General features: G+C 44.9%; 3 protein-coding genes across 4 annotated transcripts; 1 reads left to right on the top strand and 2 right to left on the bottom strand.

Annotated features, from left to right (window-relative positions):
• Positions 1-2,892, bottom strand: si:ch211-105j21.9 (sialomucin core protein 24-like). Its single transcript, XM_067241281.1, has 4 exons — positions 2,808-2,892; positions 1,661-2,427; positions 1,399-1,554; positions 1-628 (listed from the first exon to the last, which is right to left on the bottom strand). Exons 2-4 carry the CDS (start codon positions 2,385-2,387, stop codon positions 477-479), a joined length of 1,035 nt encoding a protein of 344 aa, XP_067097382.1. The 5' UTR covers positions 2,388-2,427; positions 2,808-2,892; the 3' UTR covers positions 1-476.
• A 510-nt stretch (positions 2,893-3,402) lies between these two features.
• Positions 3,403-15,065, bottom strand: slc5a8l (solute carrier family 5 member 8, like). 2 transcript variants are annotated; one of them, XM_067233584.1, is made up of 15 exons: positions 14,219-15,065; positions 13,054-13,119; positions 12,637-12,688; positions 12,042-12,109; positions 10,458-10,612; positions 9,748-9,888; positions 9,058-9,187; positions 8,794-8,882; positions 6,714-6,826; positions 6,347-6,414; positions 5,804-5,890; positions 5,227-5,420; positions 4,775-4,884; positions 4,593-4,678; positions 3,403-3,833 (listed from the first exon to the last, which is right to left on the bottom strand). In XM_067233584.1, the coding sequence occupies exons 1-15, from the start codon at positions 14,570-14,572 to the stop codon at positions 3,708-3,710; spliced, it is 1,839 nt and encodes a 612-aa protein (XP_067089685.1). In that variant the 5' UTR covers positions 14,573-15,065; the 3' UTR covers positions 3,403-3,707. The 2 variants fall into 2 exon arrangements, with proteins under 2 accessions (XP_067089685.1, XP_067089692.1); XM_067233591.1 differs by lacking the exon at positions 14,219-15,065 and adding an exon at positions 13,451-13,476.
• Positions 15,066-17,004: 1,939 nt separating this feature from the next.
• Positions 17,005-18,048, top strand: tshba (thyroid stimulating hormone subunit beta a). The gene is made up of 2 exons (XM_067240152.1): positions 17,005-17,166; positions 17,770-18,048. Exons 1-2 carry the CDS (start codon positions 17,005-17,007, stop codon positions 18,046-18,048), a joined length of 441 nt encoding a protein of 146 aa, XP_067096253.1.
• The last annotated feature ends 1,988 nt before the right edge of the window (positions 18,049-20,036 follow it).

Below are 20,036 nucleotides of genomic sequence, written 5' to 3'. Positions count from 1 at the left end.
GTTCACTCTTTACTCAATACTGAAGTTCATTACATTCATTACATTTTTATTAACAGTTGTTTGATAGAAGCCGAGGTTCACGTGGAAGTGAGAGCGTTTGAAATACATTTCTTGAGATGTGATGTTGTTTATTGATCACTATACTGTGTCGGGCTTAAGTTTGACTCCATTCAACATGAATGAGAATTTTGTGTTCAGAAAATGTTTTTTGGTTTTCATTATTATTATTATTGTTAAACTTTAACTTACTGTTCTTAAATTATTTAATAGATTTTTTCCGGTTTCGTAATGTACTTTAAATTACTGTTTTCTTAAATATATATATTTGTTATTTATATTATTGTATTTACTGTCAAATAAAACAACATCAAATGTGATCATACCAGTCAGACTAACAAATCAGTTAAATCCTGCATAACTCAAAATCAAACGGTGAAAGCAAGGATTGTTTTCCTCTAAGAAAAGGACAGTAATTATCAATCATCATTTAAGAACTCAAGGCGGAACTGTGTTAGCTGGGCGGGGCCAGGAGGGAAGTCTTGCTGTGTTGTGATTGGCTCAGAGACGTGTCCCTCATAGAGTCCTCCTGATATGACAAGCGTGTCTTCATCTGAGATGAATAGGTCACCTGAAAAGAATAACATTGAACATTAACTAGTCATTGATCTATGGAAACAAATCAGTGACATAATGTTTTGAAGTATTGAATATTGTTAGTTAAGGTAGTAGGGTGTGGTTTGCCGTCAGACCGGGTGAAGGGGGGGGGGGGGGGGGGGGGCAAGTTTGTGCGATAGACTAATGCGTTCTGCAGAGAAGGGACACTGGCGTTGGTCAAGGTTTGGAATGGAAGGGAGAAAACAGGACGACGGCGGATATCTTTCTGTTTTTTTTGACTACGTAGTTAAGGCGGCAAGCGTGTGTTGCTTAGGCGGCCGCCTTAACTGAAAAGTGCTGTGGGAATTTTTGGGATCTGAATTTCACCAGTCGAATTTGAGCAGCCTGAATTTAGTTATATTTCAATTTCTGAAGCTCGAATTTATTTTATTGAATTTATGGGATCTGAATTTTACTGTTCGAATTTGAGCAACCTGCATTTCTGAACCTTGATTTTTGGTATCAGATTTTTTTTCAACATATACATAAATTGAGATTTGAATTTTAAAGAGGTGAATTCAAAACCAACAAATGCGGTGGTGTTTAAACGTAAATATTAAGTATTCAATGCCTTTTAAAACTCAAAACATTATATCACTGATTTGCTACCATATTGATCACTTCACAAGTACATGCATTTGTGGCGCAGGCATTCGGTAGCAGGTTAAACACTCCTACAATGTATATAGTAAATACTGTTGACAAAGACCTATAAAAGTTGAGCATAGTGTTTTTGGGGCTTACCAGTGTTTTCAGTGAGCGGCTGATGTGAGTACTGGACTCTTCTCTGGTGGCATCTTGTCATCTGGTACATCACCAACCCCAACATGGACACCCCCAGCACCACACTGAACACCACGGTCAGGGTCTTCTCATAGTCATCCAGCTTCACTCCTGTTCCTACAATCAAGGAGAGAAACCAGGTGAAAAACGTAGATATGCACACAGACATTCTGTGGGCTGAGTGTCCGGGACAGTAAGGTCAAAGGTCCGACACTGAGCTTACCTCGTGTGTCGTTAAGCGCTGTGTTGGTCGTTGACACCCACAAGGTGGTGTTAGCGGTGGGAGGATCTTCACTTGGTGGATGGGAGGGTGAGGCTGATGTGGCGTTCACAGTCTCGTTCGAAGCTGGTGATTGAGTCGACGGCATATTGGACGTGGTGTTGAAAATCACAGTCGTAGCCGGTGATTGAGTCGTTGTCAGATTGGACGTGGTGTTGAAAATCACAGTCGTAGCCGATGATTGAGTCGTTGTCAGATTGGACGTGGTGTTGAAAATCACAGTCGTAGCCGGTGATTGAGTCGTTGTCAGATTGGACGTGGTGTTGAAAATCACAGTCGTAGCCGGTGATTGAGTCGTTGGCACTGTGGTGGGAGGAGAGCCTGTAGGAGGGGTAGATGTGGTGTTGGTCTCCCCTGCTTCGGCTGCAGGCCCTGGGGTGTGGGTGCTTACAGAGCTGGCCGTGGGGGCTGTGGAGGTGCCAGCAGAGCCGTTGGGTGGAGCACCTCCTCCCGCGATCGCAGGCGTGGCACCCGCTGTTGTTGTGAGCATTCCATCGGCGGTGGAGGTTCTGTTCAGCGTTGCCGTGGCAGTGGCTGGGTTTGGAACCCCTGTCGTGGCAGGTGAGATGGTTGGAGTGTGGTTTGGTCCCTCTGGAGGGCTTAGGGCTGCGCTGGCCAGGGATACAGATAGCAGACATCCGACCAAGAGCAGAGAATACCTGGTCTCCATGATCAACCGCACTCTTCTGCTTGGATATTTGTGCCTATAGCTTAGATTCAAAGTTTGTGATCACACAGTATTACAAAAACACTCACTGAATTGTGTTGAAGTTTAAACACTGTATGCTAGTTCCTGATTCACAAACAGTTGTTGCCATAGCACTCTCCCCTATAATACATATTATTATATATTATATATTTCTCTTTGTAAAAGGTACGGATATGAAGTGAAGGACATGCAGTGTAAGCAGAGACAGCCCTGAGCCTTCTAAAGCGTAAGGACAATACAGTAGGCCGTCACGTTGTCAAAAGAACCTCAACAAACAAAACCAAGGCACCTGTGCTTTTAAACCCATAGAAGGTAGTGAGACAGAGACCAGACCTACAGTATCTACAGAATACACAACAAGCTTCGTATTTCCAGTTTTACCTTATCCTGTGTCAGTTCTTTTAACAGTCCAACAACAGCTTTTTATTACGTTACGCGCACAACTTTGTCCCGACTGAAAACCAGGAAGTTATTGTCAGTGGCTGGGCACTCCTGTGGGAGAAACAACAGGCTTATCCTTAGGCCAGGGGCAGGTGAGTGGGCGGATCCCTTCTTTGTCAACTTCCTTCTCTTGTGAATGTTGCCATGGAGACAGAGGTGATCAACCAGTCTACCACTCCCTCTCTCTTCCCCCCCCCTCTCGCCTTCCCTCTATCTCACACTGTTTACTGTCAACATTGTTCAAGCAATTCTTAACACCACAGCCATGTGGAGATTGCAGTACTAAAACATTAGTGACTTAGTGACTTAGACACAAAAAAGCCTCTTCTCCAGAATCTGCTTCAGGAAACAGGTGAACCAAGCACTAGTAGTTTATTAACAAATCTTAAGTCAACAAATAATATCTTGAATATTACCACACAGAATTGCGAAACACTAAATCTACATTATGACACTGTACATGCTGACTGACTGCCTTTGGCATACTAATACTATAGGAGACACATTAATAATAATCACATTATTATTGCAGAGAAAATATTTAATTCAGACACATTTTTATTCAAACAATAAAATGATATAATCAGAAAAGTCTTCAGTAGAGAAGTTTATAGTCAGAAAAGTGAATGAATGAAACGCTGCTGTGAAAAGCTGTGTCTGTCTGTGTTCTGAGTCTCAGAGTAATCAGGTCCCAGCTTAGCTAAAGATTTGTTTCCAAAGATGAGTCACAAAGACACACCTCAACCTCGTCTCCACCTGCTTCAGAGAAACAGGGCAGATCTCCTCTCAGCACCAGAGCTGCAGAACACCTGGTGAGGACGCAGCATCCTGACTCCGTCTTCACATCTTGGTGACTTTCTCCATGTCTCGGTCCGTTATGTCAAACACTGAGACTGCGAAGGCCGGGTTGTCAGTGCCCTTCTTCAGCTCTGATCCATCCTTTTCCACCAGCTCTGGTTCTGAGTCCTGTGGGGATGGAACGTGGTAGTTATGATGAAATGATGCACAGGTTGATCAGTCATCTTTATGTGAATGTACTTTGGTGTTAGACCAGGCCCAGTATGTGATACTGCTGGGAACCAGTGTGAACCAGACAGGCAACCTACACATACCTGCATTCAAACCTAGACTGAACCTGCATTCAAACCTAGACTGAACCTGCATTATTAGAACCTAGACTGAACCTGGGATTGAACCTAGACTGAACCTGCATTATTAGAACATAAACTGAACCTGCATTACTAGAACCTAGACTGAACCTGCATTATTAGAACCTAGACTGAACCTGCATTACAAGAACATAGACTGAACCTGCATTACTAGAACCTAGACTGAACCTGCATTATTAGAACCTAGACTGAACCTGCATTATTAGAACCTAGACTGAACCTGCATTACTAGAACCTAGACAGAACCTGGGATTGAACCCAGATTGAACCTGCATTATTAAAACATAAACTGAACCTGCATTACTAGAACCTAGACTGAACCTGCATTATTAGAACCTAGACTGAACCTGCATTACAAGAACATAGACTGAACCTGCATTACTAGAACCTAGACTGAACCTGCATTATTAGAACCTAGACTGAACCTGCATTACTAGAACCCAGACTGAACCTGCATTATTAAAACATAGACTGAACCTGCATTACTAGAACCCAGACTGAACCTGGGATTGAACCCAGACTGAAAATGGGATTGAACCCAGACAAGCAGACAAACCTGGGCGTGTCGTCCACAGTTGAAGCAGATCAGATCATTCTTCCTGACAAACAGATTGGAGCAGAGGCTCTTCTGCTTACAGCCACCTGGACACACACAGACACACCATCGGTGATTCTAGGTTTTAAAACTGAGAGTGCAAAGGGTAGTAGTAGGAGGGGCCAGGATGAAGGAGAACTTACCTGTGATAGCGCTCACCAGCAGACCAGACGTCATGGTGACGAGAGTGCCCAGCACACAGAAGTAGAGGTAGGACAGGGAGTACCAGGAGTCAGCCAGCGCTGGACGCTCTCTAACACAACAAGAGGACTAGTCAGGACCAGTCAGGACCAGTCAGGACCAGTCAGGCCCAGTCAGGACCAGTCAGGATCAGTCAGGACCAGTCAGGCCCAGTCAGGACCAGTCAGGACCAGTCAGGACCAGAGGGTTGTCATGTTATCAGAACATGAATCTTTGAAAGTGTCTTTTGCTCTTGTGGATTTGAGTGTGTTTGTCTGCGTGTGTGCTTCTGTGTGTAAATGACTGAACATGTGTGAACATCTGCCAGTAATTTAAGACCAAGTATCATCTACTGTAGGTCCTGACTCGACACCATGTATCACCAGATGTAATAGGTCATACAGAGCTGACTCACTCTGGCAGGGGGGGGAATGTGACCGCGCTGGTCCAGGGTGCCACAGTGGTGGCGTTGAAGTCGACCGTGCGGTTACACCCGGCCGTGCTGAGGGGGAGGGGGTTGGTCTTGTCAGGCGTGGGGGGGTAGATCTGGGCTCCAATCCCCACCCACAGGGTGATGACCAGCCCCAGGATCAGTCCTGACAGCCCTCCCTGTCACACAGATAGCAGAACCACACATTTCATCTGTGATTGTTTGCATGTCGACATTGATTGGATCGAGTTTCAACAACCAGACAACAACTGGTGTATATGTAACAGATTGTATATCAATTAATAAGTCACAATTTTCCTCCCAGCTTTGAATATTTTGTTTTACCCATACAGTATTACCTACTACTAGGTATTTTCAATAGATTTAAACAGCGACTAAAGAGATCATATGTGAGGGTGTAGCTGGAGGGAACAGCCTCTGCAGGAGAACATACAGTCATATCTGGAACAGGACTTACAGTGGAGTTTGAACATACAGTCACATCTGGAACAGGACTTACAGTGGAGTTTGAACATACAGTCACATCTGGAACAGGACTTACAGTGGAGTTTGTGGTACGGAAGAACATGCCGAGCAAGTAGAGTCCGAGGAGAGGGCCACTGATCATCCCAAACACAGAGAGGGCGGCCTGAGGACACACACACACACGTTAACACACTGACATACATACATCCCCACACACACACACATTAAGACACACACATTAAGACAAACTCACACACGTTAAGACACTGACATACATACATCCCCACACACACACATTAAGACACACACATTAAGACAAACTCACACACGTTAAGACACTGACATACATACATCCCCACACACACACACATTAAGACACACACATTAAGACAAACTCACACACGTTAAGACACTGACATACGTACATCCCCCCCCCCACACACACACACACACACACATACACACACATTAAGACACACCCACACATACCCACAAACAGATCGACAGATACCCACAAGCACAGACACACATGCATAACCAGACAGGGGGCGCTAGAGAGCAGTGCTTCAGAACAGGCTCACAGTCACACGGTGGCACAGTGTGTTGAGAGGTTAGCCACCTGTAGGATGCTGCCCATCAGAGAAGCCACAGCAGCCATCCCTATGCACACCCCTCCAAAGAACACACCTGGAAGAGATCAGTTACCGTTAGACCAACACCTCATCACTACAAACACAGCCAAACAGTAAACACAGCCTCCACACACTGTCATGGATATTTATGAATAAATATTTGACAATCCGAATCAGAATGGGCTTTATTCACCATCTAAGTTCACACAAACAAGGAGTTTTCTGTGGTAGGAAGGTGCAATACTTATAAGTGTGGCTTATGTCATATGAAAAAAGGGATATATATATCATTTATATGATAAATGACGCAAAGTATTGTCTGTCAGTCTGGCTCCCTGCAGTGCAGATACTCACTCAGTCCCATGTTGATCCACAACACCTGTTTCTCTGTCAGGTCTTTCCACACCGGCTTCACAAAGTCCTCCACGGTGACGGCCACCAGGGCGTTGATGCTGGAGGACACTGTGCTGGGGGGCAGAGCACAGCATGACACACTACACACTCCTGCATGACACACTACACACTCGGCCACCAGGGCGTTGATGCTGGAGGACACTGTGCTGGGGGGCAGAGCACAGCATGTACACACTACACACTCGGCCACCAGGGCGTTGATGCTGGAGGACACTGTGCTGGGGGGCAGAGCACAGCATGTACACACTACACACTCGGCCACCAGGGCGTTGATGCTGGAGGACACTGTGCTGGGGGGCAGAGCACAGCATGTACACACTACACACTCGGCCACCAGGGCGTTGATGCTGGAGGACACTGTGCTGGGGGGCAGAGCACAGCATGTACACACTACACACTCGGCCACCAGGGCGTTGATGCTGGAGGACACTGTGCTGGGGGGCAGAGCACAGCATGTACACACTACACACTCGGCCACCAGGGCGTTGATGCTGGAGGACACTGTGCTGGGGGGCAGAGCACAGCATGTACACACTACACCGTCCTGCATGACACACTACACACTCCTGCATGACACACTACACACTCCTGCACGACACACTACACACTCCTGCATGACACACTACACCGTCCTGCATGACACACTACACACTCCTGCATGACACACTACACCGTCCTGCATGACACACTACACACTCCTGCATGACACACTACACACTCCTGCATGACACACTACACACTCCTGCATGACACACTACACACTCCTGCATGACACACTACACCGTCCTGCATGACACACTACACACTCCTGCATGACACACTACACACTCCTGCATGACACACTACACACTCCTGCATGACACACTACACACTCCTGCATGACACACTACACACTCCTGCATGACACACTACACCGTCCTGCATGACACACTACACACTCCTGCATGACACACTACACACTCCTGCATGACACACTACACACTCCTGCATGACACACTACACACTCCTGCATGACACACAACACACTCCTGCATGACACACTACACACTCCTGCACGACACACTACACACTCCTGCACGACACACTACACACTCCTGCACGACACACTACACACTCCTGCACGACACACTACACACTCCTGCACGACACACTACACACTCCTGCACGACACACTACACACTCCTGCACGACACACTACACACTCCTGCACGACACACTACACACTCCTGCATGACACACTACACACTCCTGCATGACACACTACACACTCCTGCACGACACACAACACACTCCTGCACGACACACTACACACTCCTGCACGACACACTACACACTCCTGCATGACACACTACACACTCCTGCATGACACACTACACACTCCTGCATGACACACTACACACTCCTGCATGACACACTACACCGTCCTGCATGACACACTACACACTCCTGCATGACACACTACACCGTCCTGCATGACACACTACACACTCCTGCATGACACACTACACACTCCTGCATGACACACTACACACTCCTGCATGACACACTACACACTCCTGCATGACACACAACACACTCCTGCATGACACACAACACACTCCTGCATGACACACTACACACCGTTGCTCCTGTGTGCCCAGCAGATGTTATGTTAAACAGAGAGTATCCCAAGCAGAAAAAGATCATACTTAAAGCCAATTTTAATGTCTTAAATGAGACATGAGATGTATTTCAATTTTTCGACATAAATTGGAAGCGTACTTAAAATGTTTATGGTTGTCAACAAACTTTGTTGATGTATGTTTGTACATGCACTTTGTAAGTGTGCTTGAAGTTCAGTTTAGTTTTGCTTGTGAGTTGATCGACGATATGTGAAAGGCTGTGAACGAGTCGGAGATGTGTATCAGCTGGTTCATGTGACTAGTTGTGAGGTGTTTTGATTGGTCCTGGTTGGTGGTTGGCTGTGATTGGTGGTTGGTTGTGATTGGTTGTGGTGGAGGGGCTGGAGTTCTCTTCTCACCTCAGGGTTCCACTGTATGCTGCAGCCACAAACAAGCCAGGGACCCCAGGATAGGCTGCCAGAATGTCCATCACCAGGTATGGAAGTAGCTTTCAAACACACACACATACACAGTTACACACACACAAAGATACAAACACACATATACACACACATGCATACCATATCAATGAATTAACATCAATGTAGTTAGTGAAGTGAACGTGAAGGCAGTTAGAGAAGTTAGTGTGGGTGCAGAGAGTGAAGTTAATCCTGCAGGCCTACCTGGTCCAAAGCCCCAACGTCTCCATTGCTGAGAGGGTCACAGTCCTTGTAGATGGAGAACATGGTGATACCAGAGAACACAGCCAGGCTCACTGTCACCCAGAGACCGACCATGTTCACGTACAGAGACCTGGGCACACAGGGAACTTAGTCCATCTTTTATAAGCATTTCTATGCAGATATAAGAACATAAAACACGATGCGTGAATGCGGCTATTGAAACTAAAGTGCTTTTGGATGCTTCCGAGAAAGAGACAGAACAAAGTCCTCAGGTGACATGCAGTTATCACACGAAGCAGCTGACGGCTTCAGAGGACACAGGGCGGCAGGAATATTCTCTCATTTCCACACCTGCACCAGCTGAAATGAAGCTTGCGCAAGTTCAGTCAGGCAAGACCGATCTCTGCACTCTGGCTTAATCGTAGTGTACACTACTCACTCCCCCCGCTAAGAACGCCCTACTTTCCCCCGTTCTCTGGTCGGGCGGTCACTGGGGTTCAGGTCGATTAGCGCTCCCGCCTATCAATTAATGGCGTCACATGATCCATGCCCTTAAATATGATTTTCTGGTGTACCTCCTACGTGCTCTCTCTGATCACGTGATTTCTATGATCACGTGATCTCTCTGTAGGTCACTCTGGATGGAAGGGGCAGCTGAATGGGTCGCATGCGAGACGTGAATGTACTCACATCTTGGCATGCGCCAGGGTCTTGCAGGAGATGTAGCGCTGCACCTGTGATTGGTTGATGGAATAGATGGAGGTCCACATGATGCTGCCGCCCACCACGATGGTCCAGAAGGTGTGACGCGTCAGGGGGTCGGGGTTAAAGCTGCGGAACGCACACAGGAAGTCAGAGAAGACTGTGTGTGTGTGTGTGTGTGTGTGTGTGTGTGTGAGAGAGAGAGAAAGAGAGAGAGAGAGAGAGAGGGTAAGAGTTATCTATCAGATGTTAGATAACACACAGAGCCTCTGTGTGTATGTACGTGTGTGTGTGTGTGTGTGTGTGTGTGTGTGTGTGTGTGTGTGTGTGAGAGAGAGAGAAAGAGAGAGAGGGTAAGAGAGCCTCTGTGTGTGTTTACGTGTGTGTGTGTCTGTGAGAGAGAGAGAGACAGAGAGAGGGTAAGAGAGAGAGAGAGAGAGAGAGAGAGAGAGAGAGAGAGAGGTAAGAGAGCCTCTGTGTGTGTTTATGTGTGTGTGTGTGTGTGTGTGTGTGTGAGAGAGAGAAACAGAGAGAGAGAGAGAGAGAGAGAGAGAGAGAGAGAGAGAGAGAGAGAGAGAGAGAGAGAGAGAGAGAGAGAGAGAGAGAGAGAGAGAGAGAGAGAGAGAGAGAGAGAGAGAGAGAGAGAGAGAGAGAGGGTAAGAGAGCCTCTGTGTGTGCTTCCGTGTGTTTGTCCTTACTTGAAAGCGTCCAGCCGCCCCCCCTTGGAGGCGTCCTCCCAGATCCGGCCGAGCCCCCCCTGGATCACCGCTCCCCTGGCGATGACGGCCACAAAGCCAGCCAGCATGATCACCATCTGGAACACGTCTGTCCAGATCACTGCCTTCAGACCTCCCTAGACACACACACATATACACACATGCACACACATACACACACGCACAAACAGACACACACGCACACATAAACACAGATACACACACATATACACACATGCACACACACACACACGCACAAACAGACACACACGCACACATAAACACAGATACACACACATACTCACCACACAGAAAGACACAAACAACAACAGTAGGTCAGAGACGCTAGCACCTGTATTGAACGGAAAAGTGATGCAGATTCATCCAATACTCAATCAGCCCCATTCCATGACACACATAAATACACATGTATACACATATACACACATACTATATACAAATGTATACACATATATATACACATACAGTTAGGTCCATAAATATTTGGACATTGACACAATTTTAATCATTTTGGCTCTGTATACCCCCACAATGGATTTGAAATGAAACTTTTTCACTTTTAATACTTGGTTACATTTACATTTACATTTAGTCATTTAGCAGACGCTCTTATCCAGAGCGACTTACAGTAAGTACAGGGCCATTCCCCCGAGGCAAGTAGGGTGAAGTGCCTTGCCCAAGGACACAACGTCATTTTTCACGGCCGGGAATCGAACCAGCAACCTTCTGATTACTAGCCCACTTCCCTAACCGCTCAGCCACCTGACTCCCTGGTTGCAAATCCTTTGCAGTCAATGACAGCCTGAAGTCTGGAGCCCATAGACATCACCAGACGAGTGTTCTTGATCTGGCCAACTGTTGTGAAGGGGTTTTTCTTCACCAGGGAAAGAATTCTTCTGTCATCCACCACAGTTGTTTTCCGTGGTCTTCCGGGTCTTTTGGTGTTGCTGAGCTCACCAGTGCATTCTTTCTTTTTAAGAATGTACCAAACAGTTGATTTGGCTACACCTAATGTTTTTGATATCTCTCTGATAGGTTTGTTTTTATTTTACAGCCTAACGATGGCTTGCGTCACTGATGGTGACAGCTCTTTGGACTTCATATTGAGAGTTGACAGCAACAGATTCCAAACACAAATACCATACTTGAAATGAACTCTAGACCTTTTATCTGCTCCTTGTCAATGAAATAACGAACTCCCATGAGGGAATAACATACACCTGGCCATGGAACAGCTGAGCAGCCAATTGTCCAATTACTTTTGGTCCCTTAAAAAGGGGGGGGCCACATATCAAATGTATTGTAATTCCTACACCGTTCACCTGATTTGGATGTAAATACCCTGAAATTAAAGCTGAAAGTCTGCACTTAAAGCACATCTTGATTGTTTCATTTCAAATCCATTGTGGTGGTATACAGAGCCAAAATGATGAAAATGGTGTCAATGTCAAAATATCTATGGACCTAACTGTATATACAGCACATCCAATGTTTATTTTGCAACCATGTGCAGAGTGGGAGGGAGATAATGGATGAAATACTGACCAAGGTGCAGTAGATGATGCACACCACTCCTGTAGCCACTAATACGCCCCACAAGTTCAGTCCTGTGACTGAAACACACAACACACGCCTTGATCCGGGTGTCAACACACTTCCACTCACCACTATCAGTAGACAGCCATCAGCCGACAAGCATCTCTGATAGATAACATTTAAAGGCAGCGTAACATCTACAAACGCAGACTGATAAAAGTATCTTATCTCCTATCCTACATGTTTACAAAACTGTCTGGTTAAGAGATAAAATGAGGCTCAAGTGTCCAGTCAGCTTTTTTTCAGAGCGCCAAACAGCGTCTTTTTTCTATTCCGACTGAGGAGAGAGAGCGTGCGAATGCCTAAAAAAGGCGATTCACTCTGCGTCTGTATTCAGGATAAAGTATTCAGATTTTTCATGCGGACGCAAATAGAAAATCTTTGAGCTTTGCAGAAAGGCGCTGGTGTCGTCACTGAAACTCTATCTTAACTTAGCCGATATTTTACAAAAATAGAGCTGATGAGGCACTGGGAAGTGCTCCCCGCCCTGAGAAAAACACCATGGACACGCGCCCTGAGAATAACTCTTTTGCACATGACTTACTTTGATTGAGGGCCAGAGCTGGTGCGTAGATGACCATGCCGGTATACAGTGCCTGGAACATTCAACATAATCCATTAGCTGATTGAACGCAGACGCACATGTACACACACACACACATGCACACACACACACATGCACACACACACACATGCACACCCTCACACACACACACATGCACACACACGCACATGTACACACACACATGCACACACACACAGCAAGTTAAACATTCATGATAGTAATCAGATATCCCTGGAGAAGCACATCATAACAAAAACGAGATGTTCCTATGACAAGTTCATGTGTTACGCATCCAGCCATGCACTCAGGAAGATCTACAACAGCGTTTTGATTAGGTGTGTGTTGATATGGAAGAATCGTATGTTCGTCATGTTGTTGAAAGCCTTCAGTAGTTACCGTTTGTACGATATACATGGATGTCCCGATCACACGAATCAACTTGTTGTAGCGCATCTCCAGATACTAGGGAGAAAAGGGAAGATTTTTGTTTGAAGTTTCTGTGTTGTTCTGGGTTTTTGCCATTTTTAAAAAGTAAACAGGTAGAGCTAGCCTATATTGGAATGATTTGGTCCTGCTCCTCTTGACAGTTTCCTAGCAGCGTATTCCAAACTATAAAAAAAAAAGTCTGAATCATATTCTCTCAGGACACAAACAGCTGCATGGAAAAAAACAAACTGCTTTGGTTGTTAGCTAGCTGATTTGTTAGCTAGCTAGCCTAGCTAACGTTGCTGCTCAAATCCGGCATTAGAGACTGTCTTAGTGATGGCTAGCTACTTAGTTAGATAAACCTTACCTTCGTAATTGTCAATGTAGCTAGAAACATCGTTAATTGTCATTTTGGGAAGATAACAGAACACCTCATAAAAACGGCATTTGGTGTGCGAAACCTTACATAGCTGCTAGCTACCGGAAGTTGTTGACCTGGATTGTGCAATCTGTGGAAGTGATGTGTGCATTGTGGGCGTATGCAAGTTAATGCGGAAATGTCAGTTGGGCTTCCGTCAGCGCGCCAAACGTAACTATTGGCGTTCCGGTCATGATGAATTAAAGGCAATTTTTTTTTTTTATACATTTTATTCATAATTTACAGTATATATATATATATTTTTATATTGATACATTTTTCATATTTAGGTTTTCATTGGTTTTGCAGCCCAATTGCATTACCCTTGCCGCTCACAGTTTGGGAATCGCTGTCCTAGATAGATCAAAGGTTCTTCCAAGGATCTCCTTTTGGGGTGACATCAAATCATCAATTTCCAGTTCCTCCTTTCTGTGTGTTTTTATGGCGTCAGATTTGTGTCACACACAAATCAGAGGGTCAGTGCCTCCATAGGTTTCTGCCCTATAACTGTCAAAAGTCAAGGAGACTCTCACTAACAGAATTTCACTGCACAAGCATATTTTACCTAAGTACAGTACCCACCCTGTCCAGGTTCTCTGTACAGTACCCACCCTGTCCAGGTTCTCTGTACAGTACCCACCCTGTCCAGGTTCTCTCTACAGTACCCACCCTGTCCAGGTTCTCTGTACAGTACCCACCCTGTCCAGGTTCTCTCACCTCGTAGGTGCTGGTGATTCCCAGACGGTAGAAGAGAGGGACGAAGATCTCGGCCGTGATGACGGACATGATGGCGTACGAGAAGCCGAAGATCCAGAAGGCCGCTCCATATAGGTAGGCTTCGGCTGGAGTGCCGATCACGGTGATGCCAGACATGAAGCTGGCGGTGAGCGACATGGCCACAGGCACGGCTGACATCTGCCGACCTCCGAGCAGGAACTCCTCGCTGCCCGTGTTCTTGCGTCCTCGGATGGCCTGGAAAAGGCCGATGCCGGCGGCTCCGAGGACCGTGCCAGCAAACACCACATAGTCCCACACGGAGAAGGAAGCCACAGGCCCGCCGGTACCCGTCATGGTTAATAAGTCCAGCAGAGAGCTTCCGAAAAGTAACTACTGTGTCATCTACGTTCACCTTGCTTTACTATGTAACTCACCTCAAGGCTGTAAACACTCACTGCTTCCTCAAAGTCCAATGGAAACCAAAAATGATTCTTCCAGGAGCCAAGAAATTATCACATCTAAATTCACCTACACCTCGCCGGAGTATCTAAATGCAATCCTCAGAACCTGTTTAATTTGACAGACTTTGTAGTTATAAAAGATTTCCAGGGTTTGAATTAGCGTCTCAGAAACACCTGGGAATACCTATATAAAAAACACCAACAAAGTTTCAATACTAGTTGCACCACAGGTGTAGGCCTATCTTCAAAAACTTTGCCCTAAGATCAACATCTAAAACAAACTGTTCAAGCAAAGTCAATTGTAGAAAATGTACCAGTAGTAGAAACACTTTGTTACGAGTGTTGACACAAGAAGGTGACAACTGCTTTCACTTAAGTTCACCTTCTTTAAGAGCGGTCAATGAATCCTGTATACTCCTCGTAGAATCCCAACATCAAGCTGCTGGTTCTAGCAGCTTTCTGTCTTGGCAGGCTTCACTCGTTTGAAGATTAGTGAATGATCAGCGCGGTCCTCGTTTATGGACCAGGAAGACTGCTCCTATGGCTTCTACAGCTTAAGAGCCTTAACACTGAAGGTATCTACCCTCCATAAAGACGTTTTAGTTAATAATCTCTCAAGGACAGAGATACCAAGGCGAGTCCTAATAAAACTGAGAGGAAACTTGCTTGCAAGAACACTTTACCAGACCAGATGTTAATCATCATTGACTAATGCTTTAGTATGACATTTTGTGTGCTCAAACTGATTGTTGAGAGTGTTGAGAGGCTACGTTAAGCATCGAGGTCATGATTCCTCTTCATTTACAATTTCCAGTATTTTTAGACTCAAGATAAGCCACCAGGGTGATAGGTCTCCTAGGGAAGGTAAGGAATGGCCGATGCAGAGTTGTTATTTCTGTGGCGTCATTTAAAAAGATACAATAAAACAGGAATTCAACTTTTCTTTTTCTATTAAAACTTTTTACACTTTAAATAAATCCATATGAAATGATCCAATATACACTTTAAATAAATCCATATGAAATAATCCAATGTAACCCAAATAATCCAATATTAAAAATATCTTCATTCATAAATCCAATGCTGAGACAAAACGATGAAAAGACACAAAATGTTTTCAACAGAAAAACATTCTTTAGTTAGAGACTTTCACAGCAATGAAAAACATGGATAATCCTCATCAATCATTTACCTCAAAAGCAAAACACAAGTAGATTAGACACTTGGTATAAGTTTATGTTTAAATGGTAGATGGTTAAGGGCCCTACAAACACCTGCAGTGATTATCCTCTTCCAAGTTCAACTGAGCTCCTGGAACATCAGGTGATATTTAGATTGTTAGTGATGGGAACATGTCCTGATTTGACAGGACAGAATCATCCTGTACTGTGACGATGTTATTGACATTTCTGACTCATTAAATGTTTCTGCCTCATCAGCGGGCCATCATGACAGTGAGTAACCGTGGCCTACTCCCTACTCTCTGTCCTGCAACTGCAAACTACAAATCAAAGGAACATCTTAACTGTATACCGTTCAACCGAACAGTTGAAAAAAAGGGTTGTCTTGTACTGTAAGGAGTAGGCCGCTAACCTCAACTGCGACCTACATTTGTGTGTTCCTAACTTTGTTTCTTTTTAAAGAACGGTGTAAAGCCCTTCGTCTTGTCTGTTCTGCCATCCTGTGGAGCCTGTGCAAACTGCATCGACATTCATCTGTAGAACCACTTTAAAGTTTGTAATCGCATTCACTCCGACAGAGTTCTTGCCGATGAAACCGACTTGCTTTGCAGACTTCCTCAACACTCAACAGGAGTCCGAGAGAAGGGACCGTGGCTCACGACCTCTCGGTGTCGTCCTGTGTGCCGTTCGCTTCGTGGTCATCATTTATGCATGTCATCCTCATAATGGACTGATGGCTACTGGTTCCCCGTTTTTGGAGATGGGAGATAAGGAGCCGGCTGGAGGCAAGGTGAGCGACGGCCTCTGTATAAGAACACCAGGCACTGTCGGACACAGCAGAAGCAGGTAAGACAGAAGCTGAGCTGACGTTCTCTTACATCTCTCAGGTAAGTGTCTCCTCATGGTCAAAAAAGAAGCCTTTCTAAATGAAAATTAATACCAAGCCTGTGAAGACTCAAATTAATAACTAAATACAGTTTAAGAATTCAAGGTAACAACGTTTCAGAGAACCCACTATGAAACACAAAGCTATAAAATCCACTGAATTCTTCCTTTTTTATTTTCGCAATTCTTTCTCATACTGTCAATCCTTTCATGCAGGTACTTGTCGAGACAAGGACGATCATCTGTTCCTCCCAGCATCATGGACTGTCCAGTTTTCTACTGGGGGCTTCTGTGTGTGCTGATGAGCCCTGCTGTTTCCATCTGTGTCCCTACCGACTACACTGTGTTCGTGGAGAAACAGGAATGTGACTACTGTGTGGCCATCAACACCACCATCTGCATGGGCTTCTGTTACTCCAGGGTTAGTGACTGTTCAGTCAGATCAACACTTTGAAGCAGGGGCGTAGGTTTGTTTTCAAACGTGGGTGTGACAGCTCTTTTAAATAAGTGAGGATGACATTAACTCCAGGCTATGTCTGTTGAATCTATGTTTACATACAGTAGGCTACATGTGAGATTTTAGCAAACGCTTTTATCCAAAGCGACGTGGGAAAAGTGTAGATAGACCTTATATCACATTTATAGCAGTGTATATTTGTTGTACTTTATTATACTTTCGTCCTGTTTATGTAAGTCTCTGGAAGAGGTGCTGTATAGGTTGGAACTAACTAGCTAACTAAGCTCTGTTCTCAAAACTGAAAATAAATAGAATACACAGTACATTATCCCTTCCAGGAACATGTACTTACATGTTATTATAATTCTACTTCTTCGCACACATTATCTTGAAATATTTTACCGGTGAGCCGTGAAGTAAATAACCTGTGTGACGTCACTAAATCATTAAATGTATTCGTGCAGCCCTTTTTAGGAGCTATTTCACAGAGGGCTTCACACACCCTAGAGTACCGTACCTAAAACCAACCTAAACAGGTTTAAACAACAGCTAAACCTGTATCTTCAGGACAGCAACATGAAGGAGCTGGCGGGTCCTAGATTCCTGCTCCAGCGAGGTTGTGTGTACGACAAGGTGGAGTACAGGACAGCTATCCTGCCAGGGTGCCCTTCCCACGCCAACCCCCTCTTCACCTACCCTGTGGCTGTCAGCTGCCACTGTGGCACCTGCAATACGGACAGCGATGAATGCGCCCACAAGGCCATAGGAGACGGTGCCCGGTGCTCCAAGCCGCTGAGACACCTGTACCCATACCCTGGCCTGAGCAACTACATTAGCCTTGACTGACCGGCCTGTTTGTTTTGTTGGTCGAAGCTGAAGTGCAATGATGATGTATTTTGTTTTGTTGTATTTTTTTCCCCTTCCCTTCTGCCCCAGATGAACAGGAAGTTTTTTTTGTTCTTTTTTTATTTTTTGGCTTTGCATTTATTTTGCTTTGTGGTGCATATTGGTGAACGTATAGAGAGGTGGTACCATTGTTAGCTTGTTAGTTTACATTGTTTGCACCGGGTGAGTGTTCTTTTTCAGTGTCCGGCCTGTGGTTTGTGGATGTGCTTTTTGTTTACAACTCAATGGTGTCTGATCCTTAACGTTTTTATTCCTCAGTTCTGTTGTTACTGCTGCCGCATGGCCTGTTACTGGCTCACATCGTTATTGTCTTCTGTAAACCATTATAGCTTTCCTTGAACTCGATTAAAGCTTAGGTCTTGAAATAGTTTCTCGGTAATCTAGCATTAATCACATCCTATGTGGAACACTCACACTCACTTCAACCTTGGCCAGGTTTCCCAGATTCGTTAAGAAGCTCTTAACGCTAAGAGCTTCGGCCCTTGACAGTTCTCTGTCTGACTTATGTATTATTGTTGCATATGTGTGTGGTGGTACCCTTCCCTTCTGGATGCCCTCCAAACGTATGTTTATTTCTGCGTGAGGCTCAATTTCTCCGTTCGACAGAGAGGTGTCACAGAGCCCACGCATGGTTCACGTGCAGGTCCGAAACATTCAAAAGGCATTCGGGGGACAGCTGTATCTTATATATAGATCAGGACAGCCCAGAGGGAAGGGGACGTGCGAGCAAACATACCTGATTAGATGATTACTTAATCTGACATCATCGCAACTTTCCGTTGCTTATTGCTTTTCAAGTGGAGTAGTCACAGGGCTAATCACTTTCACATGCTAGCGGGCCGGGGGACTGAAAATTCATTCACAACATTGAATTCCCGATGTAGACCTGACCAACCTTGTATATAGGCTAGGAAATAAATATACATTATCAAAATGTAAACAATCGTAGGTATACTTATGTAAACCCCGGTTTATTTATTCGTTTATTTCGTTTGTGACCTTCAACTACAAGAGAAAAAGTAGGCTAAAACCACATATTGGCTTCACGTTCTACAGTAGTTGGAAACCCCTCACTCATGATGGGTTCCAGCCAGGTATAACCATTTCATACAACAAAAGGTAATTTCACAAATTTCTATTAAAGAACCAAACCGTTATTTAGATAGCAGTAGCTACTAAGTATAAGGCTGGCCCGAAAACGCTTCTAGATTTCTCTAATCCCTGGGTTTGTGTTGACATGGTCACCACCTGTTTATGTTGTGACTCCGTAGCCCGTCGAAGGCAATGTGATTACCGGTGATTATGAGTCACCTATGACTAGTTGTTGTTCATCTTCTTCTTTTGAACTGTGCTCACAAAGTTGACCTGCTTTGACTATTTAAACAATCCGTCCGACTAGACAACACAATGGTGTGAATCGCCGGGCCGACATTCCCATCTACAGGGTGTTTGGAAAGTCAAAGCCCTAATGCTGTATTGGATACAGAAATCGCCAAAATGGAATTTTCCCCTCTCAGCATTCCTGTAGCGTCTGCTATGCGGACCACATAGCTACCTACTCTCACATTCTGACACACCATGGGTTGTTTATGCTGAATTCTACTATAGACATTTGACTGCCGACGGCCTTTTGCTATATGCATGTCTGATCATTGATCTTCTGTCCTACTTTTTGATATATTTGTATGCTGCTTTGGATAAAGCTAAATAAACAAAATGTTATGTAAATGTAAATTTGCTAAAGATTCCCTTGATGTCCTTTTGATGTCCCTTTAAAGGCTATTGCTCCTCACTGCAATAGCCTTTAATTATTTAGTAACAATGTCAAACAGTGTTACATTTTGTAGACGGCTTTAAAGTTAGAGATTAAGTGACAGTAAATTTCCAGTGAATTTGTAGCGGAGACCCTAAGGCCCAATGAGAAGTCA

Source organism: Osmerus mordax, chromosome 1 (assembly GCF_038355195.1).
Source record: "Osmerus mordax isolate fOsmMor3 chromosome 1, fOsmMor3.pri, whole genome shotgun sequence".
NCBI lineage: Eukaryota > Metazoa > Chordata > Actinopteri > Osmeriformes > Osmeridae > Osmerus > Osmerus mordax.
This window is presented reverse-complemented; position numbering and strand designations above follow the sequence as displayed.

What these genes read in the sequence shown, in the direction of transcription:
- si:ch211-105j21.9 (XM_067241281.1), bottom strand. Translation starts at nt 2,387, where the DNA reads ATGGAGACCAGGTATTCTCTGCTCTTGGTCGGATGTCTGCTATCTGTA. An exon ending in AGCGCTTAACGACACACGAG is followed by an intron (nt 1,555 to 1,660) that starts GTAAGCTCAGTG and finishes CCTTGATTGTAG; the next exon opens with GAACAGGAGTGAAGCTGGAT. An exon ending in GCCGCTCACTGAAAACACTG is followed by an intron (nt 629 to 1,398) that starts GTAAGCCCCAAA and finishes TATTCTTTTCAG; the next exon opens with GTGACCTATTCATCTCAGAT.
- slc5a8l (XM_067233584.1), bottom strand. Translation starts at nt 14,572, where the DNA reads ATGACGGGTACCGGCGGGCCTGTGGCTTCCTTCTCCGTGTGGGACTAT. An exon ending in AGCTCTGGCCCTCAATCAAA is followed by an intron (nt 12,110 to 12,636) that starts GTAAGTCATGTG and finishes TGTGTGTTTCAG; the next exon opens with TCACAGGACTGAACTTGTGG. An exon ending in ACCCTGGCGCATGCCAAGAT is followed by an intron (nt 9,188 to 9,747) that starts GTGAGTACATTC and finishes CTGTGTGCCCAG; the next exon opens with GTCTCTGTACGTGAACATGG.
- tshba (XM_067240152.1), top strand. Translation starts at nt 17,005, where the DNA reads ATGGACTGTCCAGTTTTCTACTGGGGGCTTCTGTGTGTGCTGATGAGC. An exon ending in TGGGCTTCTGTTACTCCAGG is followed by an intron (nt 17,167 to 17,769) that starts GTTAGTGACTGT and finishes CTGTATCTTCAG; the next exon opens with GACAGCAACATGAAGGAGCT.